Source organism: Aptenodytes patagonicus, chromosome 8, assembly GCF_965638725.1.
Source record: "Aptenodytes patagonicus chromosome 8, bAptPat1.pri.cur, whole genome shotgun sequence".
Lineage (NCBI taxonomy): Eukaryota > Metazoa > Chordata > Aves > Sphenisciformes > Spheniscidae > Aptenodytes > Aptenodytes patagonicus.
This window is the reverse complement of record NC_134956.1, coordinates 2,829,843-2,851,536: the sequence shown is the minus strand read 5'-3', so window position 1 is coordinate 2,851,536 and position 21,694 is coordinate 2,829,843. Positions and strand designations below refer to the sequence as shown.

Below are 21,694 nucleotides of genomic sequence, written 5' to 3'. Positions count from 1 at the left end.
ATAATAGCACAGTTACATCACGGTAAAAATAAAGTGCTTAGTCTTCCCTTTTTACTTCAGAATAGTTCCAACAGTTATTTATTCCAAGGTGTAAAAGTCTGCATTTTGAGCAATGAAAACAAGGCCTCCTGTAATATGGTAGCTTCTGTATCGGTTCATCCATTTCCAAGTCAAGTGCCACATAAAATGCCACCCTTTCAACAGGTTAGCAGAGGTCATTTTCAACCTACAATGCATCCCCTGAGATTTGAAGCACTGTTGACCGGCCATATTGCTCAGAAAAGTCCTGACCAACCAGTTCTGTCCTGTGCCAACCTCTTTAATTTGCTCATGTTGTTAATATCTTATTAGTATGTTCATACTAACACAGTCACTTCTTTCAGTGACCATGCTCATGATCAGGGTTAATATGCTTACGTTTTTCAATTCTTAGCATAATGTAGAAAGTCTTTCTGGACCACCTCCTTCTTTTTTGCCCCCAGATTTCCAAATCATGTCTTGCTTACAGAGCCCTCACTACTAAATACTGTTTAAATTCCACTTGATAGACTTAGTATCTTGCTATAAAGACTTCCACTTTAGCTGAAGTAGCATGCCCATATTGGCAAGCAGTTTTAAAAGGCCATGCTTGACCCATTCTAGTTATAATTGATCATAGCCGTCTGAATTACAAAAGGTGTTTCCTAGATAAACTAACTATTGGTAAACTACCTCAGATCAACAGCATTGCTTTTTTATTCAATGGCTGTGAGACCAGTCATTTTTAAAGGAGTGGTAATGGTCCTAGTTTTCTGCTGAATCTCATTTTCATGACAATAATCAGGAGACAGATATGGTCAATGAAGCCTGGGTCTCTGAGCCTGATGTTTAGCTCTGAAACTTTGGTTTCTGTGCCAGAGATCTGTTGTGAAGCTAAGTTAGTGAAGATGCAGAAAAACTGGGTGAAGATCACACATCCTTCTCCAGCTCCTTCAAGTATATAGGATGTCCTCAAAGCCCAAGCCCCAGTAGCCTCCATGAAGCTAACCATTCTTACCAGTATGACTGTCCTTTGCACAGCTTGACAGATGGAAACACGATTTCCCTAGTGTTTGCACTTCCTTTTATGAGTTATTTACTTTTTTTTAATCTGAAGCCTGGATTTCGAACACTACTGTGCCCACAGTTATAATCCTAGGGAATCCAGTTGCTAGCTGTTTGTACCTTACTCATTGTTTAAACAAGCCCACATCATGCTATATATGAAGAGAACTAGCCAATTTGATATAGTTTGGTCTATCCTACAGTGGCAGAATTATCCTACTTTTTTAACATGATTAGGCCAAAATTTGCTGTAGTTCCTGCAGTTGCCACAATAGAACAGGCAAGGCCAAAATAGGTTAAAGTACTTCTGGAAGAAGCCTAACGATCTTTGAAAGCTATTTGTCATACTTTCTTTCAGAGTCTAGTCTAAGGGCTATGTACTTAAAAAGCAGCCCTTCAGTTTTAGGATTCACTTCTTCACACTAGTGACAATCCTTGTCCTACGGATCCAGTAACAGATGTATGATAAACCTTTAGCCTGATGTTCATTATGGCTGAGACACCGAAAGCAGCAGAGCCCAGCAGGTAATGGGGAAATGAAACAAAGGATTTAATCTACACTTGAGTTCAAAAGGTACAGAGAGAGGTAATGAACAGAACACAGGAAGGGCAGGGACAAATGAGCCAAGGAACTATATAAAGAAGTACAAATGAGGCACCAAGCCATTCTAAGTTGCTCCCTTCGTTTATGATAGGTAATTGTTTGCCTTTGTGCGCTCATAAATGCATTTAAAATAAACAGAACATTTCCTAGTATAGGCCATGGCACTGTTTTTTTCCTGGTAAAACTTTTAAGAATACCATAGGAATATTAAGATGCTGACATGTAAAACTCAACAAAAGAGCTACAAACCTTTTCCTGTTATTAAACAAACGGAAAGTAAATATTCAAGATTGGGATTTATTCCATAAGAGGATGTTCTGGGGTTTTTTTAGTATTTAAAAACATATATACTTCTGGCAACAAATTGATTTATTTGGTTTATTTCAGTTCTTAGAATGTGATGATTTAGGGATTTATCTTGATTTGCTTGTTATTTTGTCCTTTTGTCAGTTATGACACATGAACCTAGACAGCATTTAGGATGAGCTTTGAGACACATTTCAGATAATATCTGAATCCAGTAAGATTGTTTATGTGCTTAAAGGCAGACAGCCACGTTAAAGCACATTCCTGGATCAGGCATGGTCTAGATTAAATGGAGTGACACCAAATTTTTTGTTACATAATAAAAATAACCTATTCTGTTTCCTTAATATTGTAAATGAGGTAAAAGTGTTGGAGACAAATTCAGTTTTAGATGTTATACTCACATCTATGGGAATTATAAATCACTAGTGCCTAGTTTGCATCTGGTCCTGGAAGCTGCCTGAAAACGGTCTGGTACATAGCATTCTCTAAAATCTATTCTATCCTTACATTTAACAAAACTGAAAATGCCTGGGAAACCAGAAGAAAAGCAGTGAAAAAAGCCTCTCTTCTGGATTATTCCTAGAACGGAATTCAGTAATCTTAAAGGCAGCCTTCATTTCAGCTTCTTGGAATTCCCTAGAATTTGAACTGAATCGCTGGTCTCCGACCTATTATTAATGAAGGGGTATGATGCAAATCACAAAAACATCACGGAGGACATAAACTGGTGTCTCTGTTTGCAGTATTACAGGTAATGAAGGAAGTGAGTAAGAACGTCACCAACTTGGCAAGATAAAGATGACTCCCTAGATTTGCTGAGGCAAATGAGCAGAGTGATGACAGAGATCCTCTTCTGCCAGTGTATACAGACAGACCTTTGGAGTTGCAGCCTGGCACTTTCCATGCCACAACACTCACCACTTTGGCAGAAGATGAGCACACGCTTAAAACAGAGTGCAAGCCTTGCTCTTCACAGCTGCTGTAAGGTTCCCTTGCCCAGCCAAAGCAGTGAAAAGCATCTTCAGTAAATGAATACCGAGGCCAAAAGGCTGTCTACACAGTTTGCTTAAAATTGTGAGCATAAAAAAGAACGTGTGCTCAGTTACCATACCCACGTACCCGCGAGCATAACTGCGCTTTCCAACACCCATTAGATACCCAGAAAAAGTAAGTAAATATTAGCCATCAATATTTGAAGAGAAATGTAATGAGCAAAGCCATTATTTTACAATTATGCAGGCATATCTACAAATCTGAGCCAATGGTTTTGGAATCTGCACACATCTGAATGCAAAAATGAACTGTGCACAGAAAAACTGGCAGCCAAACTGAAAAAAACCCCAAACCGCTAAAAATCTTGAAAGCTTTTTCCAAATATTTATTCCTACAAGTTAATACAAAGCACATAATAATTTGAAAAATAATAAGAAAGGCAAGGTTGTAAACAACCAGAGAGATAATTTTCAATATCTGAAAAGTCTGACAGCCTTAAGGGACTTTTTTCTGAGAGCGTAAGATGTACAAAGCAAAAGGTGTTTTTTGAGTGTTTTGCACTAGATTCAGAGCCTTTTTAGACAAAGGGCCAGGTGCACAACTTCACTACTATGAAAATCTATCTTGTATTTACATCTTTCAATGGAGCATAGCATCTTTATGCATTTTGCACAGGGCAGCTACCTTTATGGAATTTATAATTGAAAATTGCTGAAATATGGACATCTAGTGGAGACATCTAATTATTACAGTTTTCTTTCCAATGGAAATAGAAAAAACTGAAATGGACTTTTACTGATTATCTTGCTGGAGCCCAGAGATTTGTCCTTGCTTTTCACTGCCTGGCCCACTGCTTAGTTGCATGAGGTGAAGGTGACAGAGTCAGAATTTGGCAAAACAGAAGCTGTGCGTCATTTAACAACTTACCTAGGTGATTGATGAAGCAGAAAAACTAATGACCCATGAAGGAACAAATGTTTCTTCAACAAAAGGTAAATAAATCTGCTATGGGAGCTCAAGGGATGGGCAAAAATCAGAGGTTGTAAGTGCCCTTAATTTCCCCTGAAATTGCAAGCTCAGACCTTTTGCCTTAGTTTCCATGGGGAGAAGGAAAGCGATAATTTTGGGGGTGTTGAAAGCCTTGATGCAGCGAAAATTAACGTTTAGATTTTCAAACGCATATAGTTTGTAATACAAATTGAGAGCTAGCTAAGAGGACAAAAAAGCGACGCTGTGCACTGTGATGCCTGCAGAGAGACACTGATGTGATGGGATGTCAGCTGGATCAAATGGTTCTATAAGAATTCCTCATCAAAGTGTGCTTAATCTCCAAGAACACAAAATCATTTTCCATGTCTGAAGTAAGTATGCTAACTACGTACTGATTTTTAATGTTCTCTTTTCTCATGCTATTCACTTTATTGCCGTCCACCTCGGGATTTCTGCTATTATGGGATTTCTTACTGGGTTGATGGTTGGCCAATATTTGTCTGACTTCTCTTTTTTTGTCTCCTGTGAAAACCATCTGAAACTAAGCAGAAACTAACCTTGATTTATTTCTTTAATAAACAAAATGGAAGATACTGCGTATTAATAAAAATGAAAACTATTCCCTAGTTGTTTTTTTTAAAGTTTCCAAAAACAGTCCCGTATCTCTGTCAAAGTTAATGTAACCAGAATTTCCATGGGAATTTCTGTCAGTCTGGGGAAACTGGAACTGGCTAATGTAAATAACTACAGCCCATCCTCCAACTACTGTTCAAATCACCTTGTGAGAAAGGAACGAGCTTTATTGAAAAGAAAGTGTCATAATGTTTCTTTTGCGGACTACAACTAGTATGGGATAAGAAAACTTTACAGGAACATTCTGTGGAAACCAGAGACAGACATGAACCTAATGACAAATCATGACTTGAATTTCATGGGACTTTATGCAAAACGTTTTTTTTTTTTGGTATGCAATCCAAAATTACCTAAAGACACTACAAGAATAGGTCACTCTTTTATGATTTTATGACTAACTTCCTTGGGAGTGCTACATAGGCAAATAGTTTTACAGGCTGACATTTCTGTTTCTTTTAATAAGCCTAAGAATGTAAAATATGTATTTAAAGAGTACCTGGCCTGTATGTTTTGGCTGAGATAGGACTGGGAATTAACCTCCCAACTCCCTGTAGAAGTCCCCAAACATCCAGAAAACAACCACCTTGGATAACAAAACTCCCTAGCGCTTTCCTGCATTACGGCAACTTAATTTTACTGGCAGTAGAATCTTCACAGCATGAAAATTAGTTAATATTAGCTGTTAAATACTAGTTAATATCATATGAAATGAGCTCTTATTGTATAAATGGAATGTTTCATCTAAATGATTCCTGACGAGCTTTGTAATATGACTGTTACTGTGAAAGGACACCATAAACCACAGGAAGGCTGAGAGTACATGATTGCAAATGCTTATGTAGATTTTAAAGGATATTACCGCATATGTGGTGACAGGAAGAGTTTAATAAGCCTGATGGTGAGAGTGTGTCTTCCCATCGTAACTACATTTCAGTTCTACTCCTCTACCACGGACGGAGAAATCCTGTAACAACACAGAGCAGAAGCTAGCGGCTTTGCCTGGAAAGACATATTGCTAGTTCAGAGGGACTACTATGCATGCACTAGTGTCCCCAAATGGGACAATGCTGTAGGAAATTCTGGGTATGGCAATGTAAACGTCAGGACATTGAGAGTCAGGCAACGGACAACTGAAGATTATGCAGCAAAGGCAACCGTGTCAAAGTTTAAGGCAATGCATTTCTAGAACTGAAGGGTTACAACCAAGTTGTTCTTATCATGATTTGGAAAAGAGGGTCATATTAGTCTTTTCAGAAAGCTGACATTGGTTTGGACCTTAATTTAATACAGAGCCACAGAATAATTCAGCTGAGTATCAAGAAATAGTAAGCAATCGAGTACTCTGCATTAGAAGCACTGAATCAGCCAGAGACAACATGAAATAGTCTGTTCTCATAATGACATTCCTGAACCGAAAGACTGTAAAACTGAAATGGAAATCTGAAAGACGATTTAACAAAAGCTGCAGGCTTTCACCTCTGTAGGGCAGTATAGAGTATTGCATTTTCTGCCGCACTGCAGAGATCCGAAAAGCTCCTGGAAGGATAAATCCTGAAAACTGCCATGAAAGGGATCTTCAGTGCTTTTAGTGCAGTCTCTTGTCTCAAGGCAGGATTAACTTTACTTGAACTGTTCCCGAAAGACGTTTGTCTAACCTGCTCTTAAAATTTCCAGTGATGGACATAATAAAGTCCTCCTAGGTAATGACAGTGTTGTCCCCACCTCACAGGTACAGTATTAATTTGCAATATAATCTCCTTGCTCCGCCTATCATTTTCCAGTGGTCATGCAGAGCAACGTATGTCTCCCTCTTCGCAATGGTCTATTTTGCTCATTTTACCTTTTCTAGACTGAGCCATTTCAGTCTTTCCTCACAGGTCACTCTTGTCACTCTCTTCGTGACTCGACAGCAGTATGACATTTCTGCCTCATTCCCAGTTTGTGATTCACTATAATCTTGAGGGTTTGCTTTTCAGAGCTACGGCCTAGTCATTTAGCTGCCGCCTTGTCATTTGCTGTGTCATCATAAAAAGGGAGATCCAGGTATTTGTGAAAGTGTCTGTACAATTATTGATATTCTAAAAAAAAATTGGCATGACATCTTAAAGCGAGCTTGTCCTCCAGATAGCAAAATTTCGGGTTGAAGTGCAATCTGGGCTTATAATCAGAAATGGGAGCGGATATTTGGTTGAAGAAATATGAGTGTGATTCAGTTAATTGACTGAACGGCGTATGCTGCGGTTTGCCTCTCAAGGCTGTATGAAGATAATGAGATGTGAAGGAAAGCAACTGACCTATAGCTTTTTTATGTTTTGTCTACTTCTCACTGTACTGTACGTCTCATAGTAATGTGTCTGCACAATGAGAAAATAGAGATATATCTAGCATAGATAAACTCCACTTCCATTTAAGTGAGACTTGATTTGACAAATTTAGAAGGAATTTTGAAACAGAGTGACATCTTTGATACTGGCTTACTTTCATGTTGTTACCCAGAATACTTTAACTCACCAGTATTTTAATGGTGGAGCTCTAAGAACGAACCTGAAGTCATCAGAGCATCGCTGTGTACTTTGGTGACAGAAATACAACAGGGTCCTTTGTGGTTTAGCTTCAACACTTTATGTGAATCAATGTTCAAAATAAATTAACACTCATGAGCTGGTACATAAAGGGGACCTCTGCAGGAAATAACTGTAAGAACACTAGCTTAGTATTCTCATGTTTTGGGCTACATTGCCTGTGTGGCCTTATAACCATTACTGCAGCCCCCCATGCCTCACAAGTCTGTCTGTAAAATGGGAATAAGAGAGAAAAATCCTCATAAGAACGATGTATTTTTACAACTTTTCGTCAGTGAACTCACTGATCTCTCTGATTTTCAACAGAGAAAATTCAATATTTCAAAATGTCTTGATCCTCTTTCTTTGATAGTGGTACCTCATAATATAACCTCAAAATGAGAAAGAGTAGTTGCATCATAGTTGCATGTATGATTATGAATTTGATGAGTTACCCAAACTGGTAACAAGTTCACTGTGTATCAAAACAGAAAAAGTTTGTGTGTTTGTGTGTTTGCTCCACACTAACTAGTGAAAACGCTTTGCATTTTATTCAGGTACTTTTTTTTTTTTTTAATTGCACCGCCACATCCTCCCGAATTCAGCTCTGGTAATAAGCTGCACCATCACAATTACCTCTGTTAACAAGTTGTGTAAGTAGCATTGCATTATCCCAGGCAGTTGTCAGCCACGGCCACGTCGAGGTTTGTTACAGAGCCAAAAACAATTGCTTCAAGCTGAAAATTCTCTCTCTGCCTCACCTCCCACAGCTATAAAATTTCATCCACCCATGTATCTCAAATGCCCCTTATTATGAAGCTCATCATTCATTTCAGGACGGGTGTTCCACACAACATGTCATTTTTCTCTCACTTAATATTAAATCGCCAGCACCAGTCGGTTTGCAGTCCGGGGACATTACTGCAGTATCAAGGACGGCAGCAACTAGAAAGGCAGAGCTGCGGCGCAGAGGTCCCCAGGGAACCCACTCTTTCCCTTCCTCGCACGGAAGCGATCTCCGCGTCTCTCACTTGAGGCTCGTCCCGGAGCCCAGGGACGGCCCACCTCCCCACACACCGCCTCTGCTCACACCTCGGGGCTAGGACGCCGCGTCCTGCCGCACCCGGAAGCGAGCTACGCCAGAGCCAGCCGCCGCCGCCGGCGGGACAAGACCCTCACAGCGATGAGGAAACACCGCGGGCCGCCCGCCGCCGCCGCCGCCCGCCTCCGCAGGCGGCTCCCGCCGCGCACCGCCCTCCCGCAGCTGCCGCCAGCGGGGCGGGGCCACCCGCGAGACGCACCCGCGAGACGCGCCCGCGCGCCGGTTCCGTGCGCACGCGCGGCCGCCCGCCCGCGGGGCGGGGTCTCGCGGCGCTGCCTGCCGGCGCCCGCCGGCGCGCGGCCTCCTCGTGCGGCGGTGACGGGTGCGTGGGGCGTGCGGTTGCTATGGCGACGGGCGAGCGGCCGTGCCCGGCCCGCGGCCGCCCGGTAGCCGCGGTGCCGGGCCGGGGCGCCCCGCTCCCCGCCCGGTTCCCCAGCACCTCGCGCCAGGCGGGGCTGCCGGCGTCGGGGCGGGTCGGGTGCCGCGTGGGTGGCCGCCCGGGCGTGCGGCGCCGCGCTGCCGGCCCTGGGCTGGCCCCGGCCCCGGCGGCGGGCCTCCTTCCGCGGCCGCAGGGCCGCGCCGGGTTCTCGGCGGGCGGGCGGAGCTGTGGGTTTCCATTATGCTGCCGGGGACAGGCCCGGCCCTCTGTGAAGGCCGTTTCTGCGCCTGAGCATCAGCAGGGCTTGTCCCCTCTCTGCCGGTCGCCGGTCCGCGGCGGGGCCGTAGCGAGGGCGCTCACAGCCGCGGCGTGCGGGCGCGACCCCCTGGGTGGCGGTGTCTGACGGTGAAGGTTACCTGTCCCCTGCGTTTGCAGAGAGGGTCGGGCTCTGCCCGCTCTCCCTCGTGAAAGGGGTTCCCTGTTTAAAGAAGGCAAACCTGCCAAGCCACTGCTCGCTCTTCCAGATTTATTCCCGTAATTATTCAAAACAGTTTATATTTAGGCACTTGTGTGCTGTGGTTTCTGCCATTCTACTCATTCGTCTGTTTTATTCTTGAAATGTTTTCAGCAGTTTATGTACTCGCCTTTCATCTTAAGCTTACTTTATAAATTCTTGGCTGAGAATTATCCCTACCTGGTCTTCAGGGGATACTGCAATGCCCAAGAGGAAAAGATTAACAGATAACACTAGCAAATCGCTGCCCATGTTTGTCTGGCACAATAGTTACAGAATTAAACTTGGATTATGCTGTAGGATTTTTGCTAATTTGCAATTGGGAAGGGAATATTGCAGAAACATAGAAAATGGATGAACTTTAACTCCTGAACATTAAATGTTTTGTTTCCACCTTTTAGGATGAAACGTTAACATTAGGAAATGGCAGAAGCAGTTTTTCATCCCCCAAGAAGGAAAAGAAGAGTTTTTGAGTCATATGACTCTCCCTTTCCTGTGGATGTAGGTGGGAAGGATTTCAGAATATGCCAGGCTGAAATCATTAACAACAACGTTATTGTGAGGAACCCTGAAGATATCGAACGGCTTTATAACAAGGTGCTGTACCCTGTTTGCACAGTATTTTTAGTGTTTTAGACATAGGTAGAGCATAATACTTGTTAAAATCTGCCTGCCTTTGTGCTTTCCTTCCCTTCAGCCTCCAGTAATCCTCCATATCTCCCTCCTCTCCTGAGATCAGTAGAAAGCACATATTCCGTATCAAATGTGAGAAGTATTTAATTCTTATCCCAGCAAATAAATTTTGGAATGAAGTGATGTTGTGAGCTAAAAAACAGCTGCAAAGACTTCACGTTTGTTATGTGTATTTCTCCTTTCAATATTTTATGCAACCTTGCAAAAGCATTTTCTTGTTTTTAAAGCTCAGGAGGCTGGAATATTAATGTTTTATAAATTCTTGTACAATTCTTTTAACTTCAGAGTGATTCCTTCCTGAGTAAAATAAGCTACATTAAGCCTGTTATGTCTGAGCACCATTTCACCACCATTCTTACGCAGTAGCTTTATCCATCTCTTTGTTTTCTATTATGCATTGTCACAGCGTTGATACACAGGTGTTTTCTTCTGCATCTGCTTTCAAGAGTCTACTTGGAGATGCCGACTGACAAATATTTAGAATTGAGGAAGAAGACCCAACACCCTCCACTGGTTAAATCTTTGCGTGCAGGTGTTTAATATTGAACTAGTTATCAGAAGCTAAGAAACAAGCTTTAGGCAAAGCTTAAATGCTGCAGAATTTCAGTTATTTTTTGCAGCTGATCTTGGCAGTAAACATTTTGTATTTGGAAAGAAGTTCATTTTTGTCTGATGATATAGTAAGGACTTTTTCCTTTTCTTCGCAGGGCTATTTTGGAAAAGGTATCCTTTCAAGAAGTCGACCAGCGTACAGCATTTCAGATCCTTTACTGGTTACTAAGTGGCAAGGTAAATTGTGCCCATTTGTACTTCCATCACCATTCTAATATTACTTTTCACTTTTCTTCACTCATTGAAGATATATATTTATAAATTACACACAGAAAAATAATCTTTCTATTGGGTCAGATCAAGGATCTCTTTCCCCCCATACCTTGTCTATGATGACGGCCAGTACAAGATCCCTAGGAAAAATATAAGAACAGGAAACATATGTCAGTAGCTCCTTAGTGCATTCTCCTAGCCTTCACTGATTTGTTGCTTAGGAAGTCTGTAAGTAAAGGTATCATCCCTGAACTTTTCTTCCTTCAGGTTTTTCTTGGTTTTAATCTGTAGATTTTAATGTCCATGAAATCATGAGGCAAGGATATGTGACATTTTTAATCTGCTTATAGCCAATTACATCTGGTCTGCTCTTGGTTGTTTATAGAAAGACTGCCTTTTTACAGGCTGGAGAAAAATAGTGTGTTAAGTTGTTCCACTTGTGCAGGGTGTTCGACCTTCGTTATCTCTGTACCTTTTCTAGTTCTGCTATGTCCTTCTTGAATGCAAGTTGGACCAAAATGGCATAGAGGATTGAAAATGTGGGTAAATATTAGGCCACGGATTACCTCAATGCTCAAAATCATATGAAAACATTTTTATATTGATGAAACAATGTATGATTTTTCTTTATACAGGTGCTAACATAAACATGCCTATAATTGCATCAAAAAAGTAAGTTAATTTACATTACTTTATTCTTGTTTTTTTAGAAAACAGATGATTCTCTTTTATGTTTTATTTTACTGGTTTTCAGATAGTTGGCTGTATACATGCTGATGACTTGCTTCTATTTCTTTTCTTTGTATTTCATTTATGAACCATGTTAGAAAAAGTAGAAATAGCGTAGGTGATACTCGGTGTGGTTTTTCATGTAAGCTTGCATGTATTAACTGCTGACTAGAAGCCAAGATTGAGTGCATGCATAGCAGTATGGGTAATTAATTCATAATAATAGCAACCATAATAAACTTGTTCTTCAGCTGAGGAAGAGAAAGAAGTTTCTGGGGCAGGCTATTTAAAATAACTTTCGTGATTCCTTATTGAGTTAATATTGCGTGGGCTGAAGCAGCTCTTGGACTTTTATAATACATAAATGTTTACTTTTTTTTTTCAAAGTGTCTATTAACATTGCTAGTTTGTATGTTTAAGAAAACAGTGTTGGACCACGTATTTATTTTGTTCTTAAATAGTATAAGGAAGAGTGTGCAAGTTAGTTACTTTGTTTGCTTTAATCCTATGATAACTCTAAAAATTTTACTTTACTTAAATTTAAAAGTTATGCTCCTTCAGTCCTCAACTTTAGGTAAGGCAAACGGTAGCAGTATTACTACTACTGCTACTACAGTTATTACTGCTTGCAGAAACACTTGTTGTTCTTACTAGTCTACTTTGTGACTGCTTTATGTGTCAGCAAATACAGCTGAGCGTCAATGAAAGTGTCATTACATTGGTGCAGAAGGTGCATCGTGATCTGTCTCAGTAGACATCTGTAAGTGCAAATTATATGGTAATTAAATCATAGGACAAAGAGGAGCCTATTTTTTATGACGAAAAGTACAGCACTGAACTATATAGCTTTCTTATGAGACTTCAGAGGGACTTATACTTTGTGTTGACACATGCAACTTGCATTTAATTGTCTTTGCAGTTCTTCATTACCTGGTCTGTAATTGCTGTGTTAGGATTTTGTTTGGGGAAATAAAGAATATTGTACTAGAGTTGTCCAGGTTTGAATAAGGACAGCTGCACTCAGCTACCTGTAAATTTCACAGGATGAAGATTAATGTTTTTGACTGGATATTAATGTTATCTTCCAAGGAGAAATAATTAAAGGGGCACTAAAAACTCTATCATAATTGAAAAATATTAGAAATATTTACAGCTTTCAGCTACTATCTCACTGATAGGATAATTGTTATTTCTCAGGGTTGTGAGGGTTTTGGTTAAAACTGAAGGTATTTTCTGCTTAAGATTTTTACGCTGGTGGTTTTGCTATGCCACTGCTGTTTCAAAGGTAGTTAAAACAGAGTTTGAAGATACTGTTCTCTGTAGTTAGCTGTATAATAGATGAAGCGTGTGAGAGATCTATATGCAAAGTCTTGTTGCATATTTTAATCACGCAGGCTCTGATGCTAAGATGTTTTTGCAGGGAATTCAGGCTTACGGCTTCCACAGGAGAGAAGGGAGTTTCTGCCTGGTGAAGCTCTTGCTTCTTGAAACTATATAGCAGTAGTCCCCAATGCATGGTTCTTGCGCAACATTTGGTAACGGTGTTCGTTGCCACAGAAATTTAAAAGGCAAAACAAAGCCAAAGAAGGTAGCAGAATCTTGATGTTCGGTAGCGTCTGCAGTTTCCTGAAGACTGGAGTCCTCTTACATTGTGCATGTTGTATTTTGCATAGCAGTTACTGGGGAGTGTGTTCAGATCTATTTTGTGAATTGTGCTGAATCTTCTTTTTTTTTTTTTTTTTAAGATGTTAATTAAAGGATGTAATGCCCTAGAACTTCTCATTTATTTTACTTGTTTACTAGGTACCAGTGTCATGTTCAGTGGGCTAAAAGTATTTTGCAACAGCAAGGATTTGATGACTGCTCGGTTACCAAAATTCTTGAAAATTACACTAAGCCTCTTGAGCTGCCATTTTTGGAAGAGGATGGAGCTGAACAAACCGGTAATAGTTGCAACAGAATGGGCCCAAATACAGAAAATACAGAACTTTCCGGACAATCTTCTACAGATACTGGAAATGTAGTAGCCCTAAGTCCTGAGAATCAGAATGAAGGCTACAAGAAAGCCTGTTTGGAAGGAGATCCAACGTTTGATCCTGTGGCCATATGTGGCTCTAAGGAACAGGAACAAAGTGACTTGGAAGAGATAGCTGAAGCATCTTGCCAGAAGCATGGTTTTCATATGCGTTGCGGCTGCAAGGCTAAGAAGAGCACTGAGCAAAGATCTTGTGAGATGATCAAGTCAAAAGAATGTGCTCCAGAATATGTATTGGTGCAAGAGGAAGAAGAGGGTAGCTTATGTCCTGGAGATGACTCCGCTCATGCGCAAGAAAATGTAAGGATAAAGAGTATCCTAATCTTTTTAGAAAAATCGTATCATCAGTGCTATTTTCAGAATTCAGTTTTTTTTCCAGTTTAAAGTTTTAGTAATATAGTAAACTTTTCTTGCAGCTTGTCAAGAAGGAAAAACTAGTATGCAGAAGAAATCCATTTAGGATTTTTGAATACTTACAACTCAGCTTGGAAGAGGTATGTTTCAAGTACAGTACAAGTTGTTTTACTTTTAATCTGAAAAGTAAACATTAGTCTATGTTCCAACATAATTTAATACCTTTTTCTAAAGTACAGGGTTCTCCTGTGTCTCTGAAGTGTTTGGATTGTCTTAGTCATTCAACTTGTTTTTAATAATCTGCAATAATTACATGATATGGTTAAAAAAAAAAAAAGTAGGGTCCAGTCCCATTCGTGTTAGATGAATAATCCCACTGACAAAGAGACCAGTGATAGGACTTAAGTATAGAAATACCAGGAATATAACATTTATATAAATCCTGCTTCAATTGTGCTGCTTCCAAATATATTCACGTGTGTTAGTTTTAACACCGTGCCTTCAGGAGTCTGCAGTAGATGCATAGATTTTTTTTGTGATGCTGTGTCTGTTGAAATGTAAAGGTCATGAAGACAAATCTCAAAGGAAACTTTCAGGCAACTTGGTTGTCCTGATGACATTAGGATTCTTGTATAAATTAATTTGAACCTTTGTTCTTGCACGGAATATAAACTACAGGAAGAGTTTAGCTTTCAGTTAAACTTATTCTGTTTATTTTTTCAGGCTTTTTTCTTGGTGTATGCTCTGGGATGTTTAAGTATTTATTATGGTGAGGTAAGAGATTGGATTAATTTTGGATTACTGGGGATACCATTAGTTTGGATATGTTTTGGTCTGAAATTTTTACCTACTATGGCAATATTTTATGCTGTTAATTCTGAAGGAAGAAATACCAAACAGAGTAATTAGGAAGTTTTTCTTATAAGTAATGATATTTCTGTTTATGAAATGCTGGTCTGAAAGTTTTATGTTTGCCAAGGCAAATACAGTTAAGCACAGTCTTTCTGTAGAGAGACGTTTTTGTTGTAACTTAGGCAGGAAATATGGGGAGAGCAAGTATGGGAGGAATAATACGGTGAATAGAGACTCTTTCCTGAAACAGGAAAATTTCTTGGAGTTCTAAGCATTATCTATAAGTATATCAAGCTACTGTTAATGTAATGACAAAATAATTGAAACCTATGCTTCTAGTTTAAGATTTATCAGGTTCTCCTTTAAACAAGGGCATTAAGGGACTGATTGTGAAATGCAAAAAAAAACCCACCCACTAAATGGAGCAACAGGTTTCTGTCTTATGTTTAGGGATTCTGTATTTTATTGCCTGAAGTTCATGCTCTGCAGTAGACTGTGATACTCGATATTTGGCTGTTATGCTGTACTACACACAGCATTCTATACGTGCTTAATATTAATATAGTCACATTAATGCCTTTGTGATTTTTAGGAGCCCCTAACCATTTTGAAGCTATGGGAAGTTTTCAGCGAAGTGAAGCCCAACTTTAAAACTACCTACATGGCGTATCACTACTTCCGCAGTAAGGGTTGGGTCCCCAAAGTTGGACTGAAGTATGGAACTGATCTCTGTGAGTAGCTTTGTTAAAAAAAAAATGGAACCATTTGCAACTACTTCATTTCAGGCAGTAGACGACTCCAGTGCCAAAGATGAATTCAACAATGAGGAGCTGCATGAATGGAGCAGGCTTTGCTACTTGCAGTTGGCAAAAGGCATTTTTGACTAGACTGTGGGTTAGCAATCAAATTAGGATGTGAGTGGAAAATAACATCGCATATCCAGTAGCTGAAGAGATAGCTCGAAAGGCCTGTTGTTTTGCTTCATGAGGTTAATAATTAATACAGGATTGCACTGAAATTCCCTTCCCAAGTTTCTCTGTCCCCTTCTAAACACATCTTCTGCAGTGTTAACGTGACAGTCTCTGGAATAGCAGGTTTGCATCTAGATCCCAATTCACATCAAAGTCCATGCATCTCATTATTCATCCCGTTTAATGGAAGCTGAACTTACTGCTAAGACTGTTTCTCTGTATGTTTTTTTTGGGGAAGGAGGGGGAAGGGACTTGCTTATTTGTTAATGGTAGGGATTTTAATCTTACAGAAATAATTAATAGTGTCCATAATCCCTTGCTAAGTAATTCAAGCTACATTCAGCTCACGTCAACATAAGCAGTGCAGTAATGCCTGTCGTTACAGGAAACTGCATAAAGGGAGATATTTTTTTAATGTATGCATGCAAACCAGCAGGTGTTTTAATACCGCTGAAGCAGTTTTATAATTTCAGGGTTTGTGTATTTGAGCATGTCAAGGTTGTGCTGAGTTAGTCCTTTAGATCAGTGTGTAGGTTTGGCTGAATTCATCATCACTGTTCTTAGTACCCTGGGTTGTGGATGGGGTTTTGCTATTGATCACCTGATGTATATGTGAAATTGATACTAGTTTGTTCACTGTTCATTTGTGTTCTGGCCTGAATTTGTTGTTTAGCATATCACTGCCTTTGGATTTGTGCCAGACAAAGGAAGTGGATTAGTTTAAGGGTAGTAGGAGTTCTGCCTTACTCCTGAGCTGCTCTAGCTTCTTGTTCTTTGGCAGTACCTTCTTAGAGTTGATATTACTACAATTGCTTATAATGGATAACTTGCAAATCATGGTTGTCACCGGAACGATGTGCTGCTCATCCTTTTCCTGACAAGGTCTATGCTAGCCAGCTGTATGAGAAAAGCTGCGCTAGTTAAAGAAAAGTCCCCTCTTACAGGCTCATGAAGAGCTTATAAGGGAAGGCAGGAAACATAACCATTTCGCTCAGTTACAGCAGTCCAGCTGCAATGAGCCTTGTGTACCTTGTATAGAGAAGGAACTTTTAGTGGGTCTGGTGGGTAGTATGTAAGAAGTTGTGCCCTGTGCCTCTCCTAAAACTTGTGGAAAATGCTTGCTTGGCACAGAAATTAGATGGCTTATTGCGATCTTTTACTTGCACTCCAGTGGCTCAACTTATGTTGCGAATACAGTGTTAAAACCATGAGTCTGTTGCAGAAAAATTCCATCCTAAACTTCTTCCCACGGCAATTGCTAACTGTCCTTCTGCTCTTCTAGCTTATCTTTTACCTGCCACTCCCCTGCCCTGAGTCACCCTGCTGCTCCCACGTTCTTTTGGTCTCTTCCCTGTCTCTCCATTTGCTGGGACAACTTAACTCTGAGCAGAATTCAAAAGTGTTGAAGTTTTGTCTTGTGTAATTAAAACTTACAAAACGTTTGAAAATATTTATGGACCCAGGTATTAAACTCGGATGAAAACTCTGTGATTATCTAACTAAGGTGTTTCTCTTTCATTTCAGTGCTGTCAGGTATTAAACTCGGATGAAAACTCTGTGATTATCTAACTAAGGTGTTTCTCTTTCATTTCAGTGCTGTATCGAAAAGGCCCCCCCTTCTATCATGCAAGGTTTGAAGCTCATGTTTCTGTCTAATTTCTTAGTTTCAAATTAGTAAATTTCTCTCATACAGATTTAGTATCTTCACTGGTTAAGCACATATTCTTCACTCAAAATACTTTGTCAGATGCATTCATACTGGGAATGCAAAAATCCTTTTAGCAGAGGTACTAAATAACAATTTCATTGAATTCATATAACAGTAGTAAGACATTGAAAATTAAAAGTTGCAATGAGCATATTTAGCACTCATATGATGAATGCACTCAGGAAAGTAATTTGTTTTAGTAATACTGACTTTTAAAAATATATGGTATAGATAATTTATGTAATTTGGGAGAAAAAAACTGCTAAGGGATGATAATTGTCTTCATTTGTTAGCTAGTCAGGTTGAACTCCTAGATAATAAATTGGTTATAAATGTCAGACTGGTATGCATAAGAGAATGCTACAAACATCAGCAGAAGGGTGGGGAGGGAAAGTGCCAGTAAGCATATTCACAACTTCATCTTTTCTCCTCTTTTCCTAGTAGAAAGAGACTTAAGTTTCACAACTTGCTTACTGCATGCTGGCACATTGTTTAACGCCAATTTTTAGGCTCCAATTCTTAAGTTTCATTATCTTCCTAAAGTGGTAATTTTCTTTCTGTGAATTGTCCTATCTGCTTTGTTTTCCAGTTACTCTGTCATTGCTGAATTAGTTGATGATAATTTTGAAGGTTCTCTTCGCAGACCACTCAGCTGGAAGTCCTTGTCTGGGTTGAACAGAACAACTGTTAATGCTTCTAAGGTAAGATGCTAGTTTTAAAATAGCTTTGAAATGATAAATGTACAGTTTAGTTCCAAAGAACGGGGAGTTGGAGTGAGGCTGGAAAGATAATCCGTTTCTAGTCTGTTGAAGAACACGTTGAGTTGCCAGTAGGCAAACAAGTTTCCTTTGTCAATATCCAGATGAATTCTGGAAGAAGCTTATAAAAGTTCTGTCGCCTGTAGGAACATTAAAAGTTGTGTGAGGAACAGAAGAAAGACCCGAGGGACACTTCTTTCCTGCCTGCCACTTCTGCTTTTAAAGCCCTCTTCATCTACCAGGATTTTCTTTTGAACAGTGAAACTGAAAGTTTCCAAAAGGTTTTCTCTGTGATAGAGCCTCTAACATAGTGCTTCCATACTCGTAGCCATGGTGCTCAGGTGTGGTGTTATAATTCTAGTTTATCTTAGAGCAGTGTTATGCTTTGGTAAGGAAAATGAGATACGCATATTATACAGCTTTCCCCAACTCGGTTTGCAGAAGACGTCTTGTAGGAAACTTGGTATCTCCATTTCTAATTAATCCAAAACTTGTATAGAAAGAAATCAGTTGAAATTCATGTATTCGTGTTTTCTGTTTACCAACAGGAACTTATGTTATGCTATTTGATTAGACCTTCCGACATGACTGAAAAAGAGATGTCGACACCAGAATGCATGAGAAGAATTAAGGTTCAGGTGAGTAATGACTTCTCTCCTTTGCCTTGGGGCAGCTGGACAGCTAACTGTAAGAGCCCCCTTGAACTGTTGCTTGCTCTTTAGCATGCTTTGGGTTTTGCACGCATAGCTGCAATAAAATAACTAGATTCCTTTGTGCCCCAAGGCATGAGAAGTGCATTGCAGGCTCTTTAAAGACTTAAGATCTTCTAATCTAAATTTTAACGTTGCTGCTACTGTGAACGTAAGCATTTGCATGGGGAAACAGGGATACCTATGGCGACTGTAAGGTTAATGTATGTTTAAAAATGAAGGGAGAAAAATGCGTGAGAGACCAGCTCCCTTCAGGAACAAATGTAGTCATCTACTAAAATTTCTCAGTGGTCACATAATATATGTCGATTTGCTAAAGGCTTAATCTGCATCCCTCACTGATTATCTGTAGCTTCCCCCCCCATAATGATTGCTGTTTTATATTTCAGGAACTGATTGTAACTCGTTGGGTTTCTTCCCGTGAGCGCAGTGAGCAAGATGAACTTTAACTGACTATATAGGAAAAACTTTTTTTTTTTTTAAAGCCACTTCTTGTTGTTTTTTACCTGATCTTACCACGATGAACCATTGCCTTAGAACAGTTTCTATCAACATATTCAGTTGGTATGTATTAATGCTATTTAAAATGAGGTATATCCTGTTTACTGGAGAGAATGTTGTATTGAAAAATATAACTGAACTATAATAATGCATATGAAGGGGAAAAAATTAAAGCTGTGTCCCAACTCAAAATACTTGTTTGTTTCCTTAAAACTTACAAACGTGTATGTTTGAATGGTGGCTAGACTGCAGTGATTAGTAATGGTATTTTTAATACTGTGACAGGTCCAGGCATTAGTGTTGAATAGGCAATACGGCCTGTGGAGCCACTGAGTCCAACACCCGAATGTCTGCCTGAAAGCCTAAGCAATGAGGGATCAGACAGGTTTCTGGGAGTGCCTCACAGATTCTTCAGGGTTGAACTTGGGAATTGTAAGGCTAACTTCGTTTTGTAGCTCAGCAGGGGGTCCTACATTTCTTCAGAGATGAGGACTTAAACTTGATAGTCCTCAAGTTTAATGCTGGTTTTTAACTAGTTAAAAACTAGTAATTACAGCAAGTCAAATAACATTTTGGGATACCTATGGTACCACTCTTCTTCACCCAAAACCTGACTTCATAGCCTTGACGAAGTTGCACAAACTTAGATTTGGGGAGAGATTTGGTTGTTTCAGTATTGAGCATTGTAACACATTGCTGTTAGGTGCCTAGACCCTGGAATTTGGTGGCTTATTTTCACAAGCAGTGCTCAGAATTGAGGAACTCTTCCCAGAATGTGCAAGGATTTAAATTAATTCTGGAGTCTAAGCACCTAACAGCAAAGTTAGGTGTTAGGCACCTTTCCCCATTTGGGTAAGATGTCTTTCTTCCCTTGGGATTTGCAGCGTAAGAATCCTTCTTGAAAGTAAGGGCCTAATCTTGCCCCATGACAGCAAGATGCCCTGACCACAAGTTGATGCCCTTTACTTTTGTTGAAGATGGGTTACTGTGCAGAAAATAATGAAGATTTGCTGAGAGCAAGTCAGTCTCCCTAGCTTGTAAGTATGTCTCAGTTTCATCACTGCTTTTTTTCCTCTTTTACCCAGCAACTACAACAGTCTATACATTTTTTTTCATAGTGCGCTTGTAGCTCTCTTTGCCCTGGCCTATCATACGTTGTAAAACAGACTGGGAGGCACCGCCGCGCTTTGTGTAGAGTGAGGTATAGGACAGTGGTGAGCAGTTCTGCCTTGCTATGCTAGGTGCCTGCTGTTTTCTAACTTTTTTGTAAGATTTAATCACCTAGATTGCAGGTTGCGAAATACGATGTTTACTATTGCTGAGCCACATTTGGAAAACAAACCAAGCAACCAACCCAGCAGGTATTCAGCTGTCTTTCAAGTAGAGCCAGGAGGTTTAAATGTCAACTACACTGCATTTTAAGTATTGCTGCTTTAGATTCAGGCATTTGAAATCCATCTTAGTGTTTGAACAACAGGCTTCCTTGCTTCACCGTGCTGTTAATATTTTTTTATTCCCCCCCCTTCCTGTGTTGTGAGAGAACACATTTGCTGCAACAGTAAGGCTACACTATAGCTGGTGACAATGACGCTGTTTTGGATTTTCTTTGTGCTGTTTTCATTCACTATAAAAGGGGGTTTGCCTCCTGGTCGCAGGAAGTTTTCCAGGGCTGGTAAAAATTCTGTCAACTCAGACTGTTCCCACCAAACACAAACCCACAGGCTTGTTTACTTAGGCAGTTTAGATTGTAAAGCCATGTCATGAATGCAGGAAACTACATACAAGTCAAAGTGGAAAATCTTCTAGTCTTTGCTTTCACTTAAAATGACTTCTACTGGAAAGATGTAAAATGAAGATGTTAATTGCATAATAGCTTTGTCAAGCTGGACAGGTATGTATGTGTTGACTGTATGTGGCAAGGTGTTTTATTTCTAGCTGCAGATGTACTTCATGTTTCAGTACTATTGTATCAAATAACTTACATTAGATAGTTGTACCATAGCACTGATACTTGCCATTGTATTTCTATTTTACCAATTAAAATACAGTACTTAAATGAAGTATGGATTCTCATTCACTCAGAAATAGCATACTGTAATTTCTGTTTGTAAGCCAAATCCTAGCTGAAGAATTCTGATTTGCACTAGGAGTGGGTGGATAGGAGGCCTCTAACAGCAGCCGAATTGCTCATCTCAAGCTGGTTGTCTCTTGTGGTTTTTTAATATGCTTTTAAAGGAGCTATAACTTAGAATTTAGCAAGAAGTGGAAGAACATGGAAGGGGGGGGAAGTGTGTAAAGTGTGGTGTATGCAGCTAGAGAGTATTGGGGGGCAGGGTTAATGCAGTTTGTGTATACAAAAGTATAAACTAGATGTGGACAAAACCCCAATC

The 21,694-nt window shown here is 39.9% G+C and overlaps 1 protein-coding gene across 3 annotated transcripts; it reads left to right on the top strand.

Annotated features, from left to right (window-relative positions):
- The first annotated feature begins 4,051 nt into the window (after positions 1–4,051).
- On the top strand, positions 4,052–21,364 carry TSEN2 (tRNA splicing endonuclease subunit 2). Of its 3 annotated transcripts, none has more exons than XM_076345979.1 (12): positions 4,052–4,350; positions 9,570–9,765; positions 10,569–10,650; positions 11,322–11,358; positions 13,219–13,750; positions 13,867–13,944; positions 14,528–14,578; positions 15,249–15,387; positions 17,222–17,258; positions 17,925–18,036; positions 18,642–18,731; positions 19,193–21,364. In XM_076345979.1, the coding sequence occupies exons 2-12, from the start codon at positions 9,592–9,594 to the stop codon at positions 19,250–19,252; spliced, it is 1,392 nt and encodes a 463-aa protein (XP_076202094.1). In that variant the 5' UTR covers positions 4,052–4,350; positions 9,570–9,591; the 3' UTR covers positions 19,253–21,364. The 3 variants fall into 3 exon arrangements, with proteins under 3 accessions (XP_076202094.1, XP_076202092.1, XP_076202093.1); XM_076345977.1 differs by lacking the exon at positions 4,052–4,350 and adding an exon at positions 8,540–8,597; XM_076345978.1 differs by lacking the exon at positions 4,052–4,350 and adding an exon at positions 8,890–9,188.
- Positions 21,365–21,694: the final 330 nt, after the last annotated feature.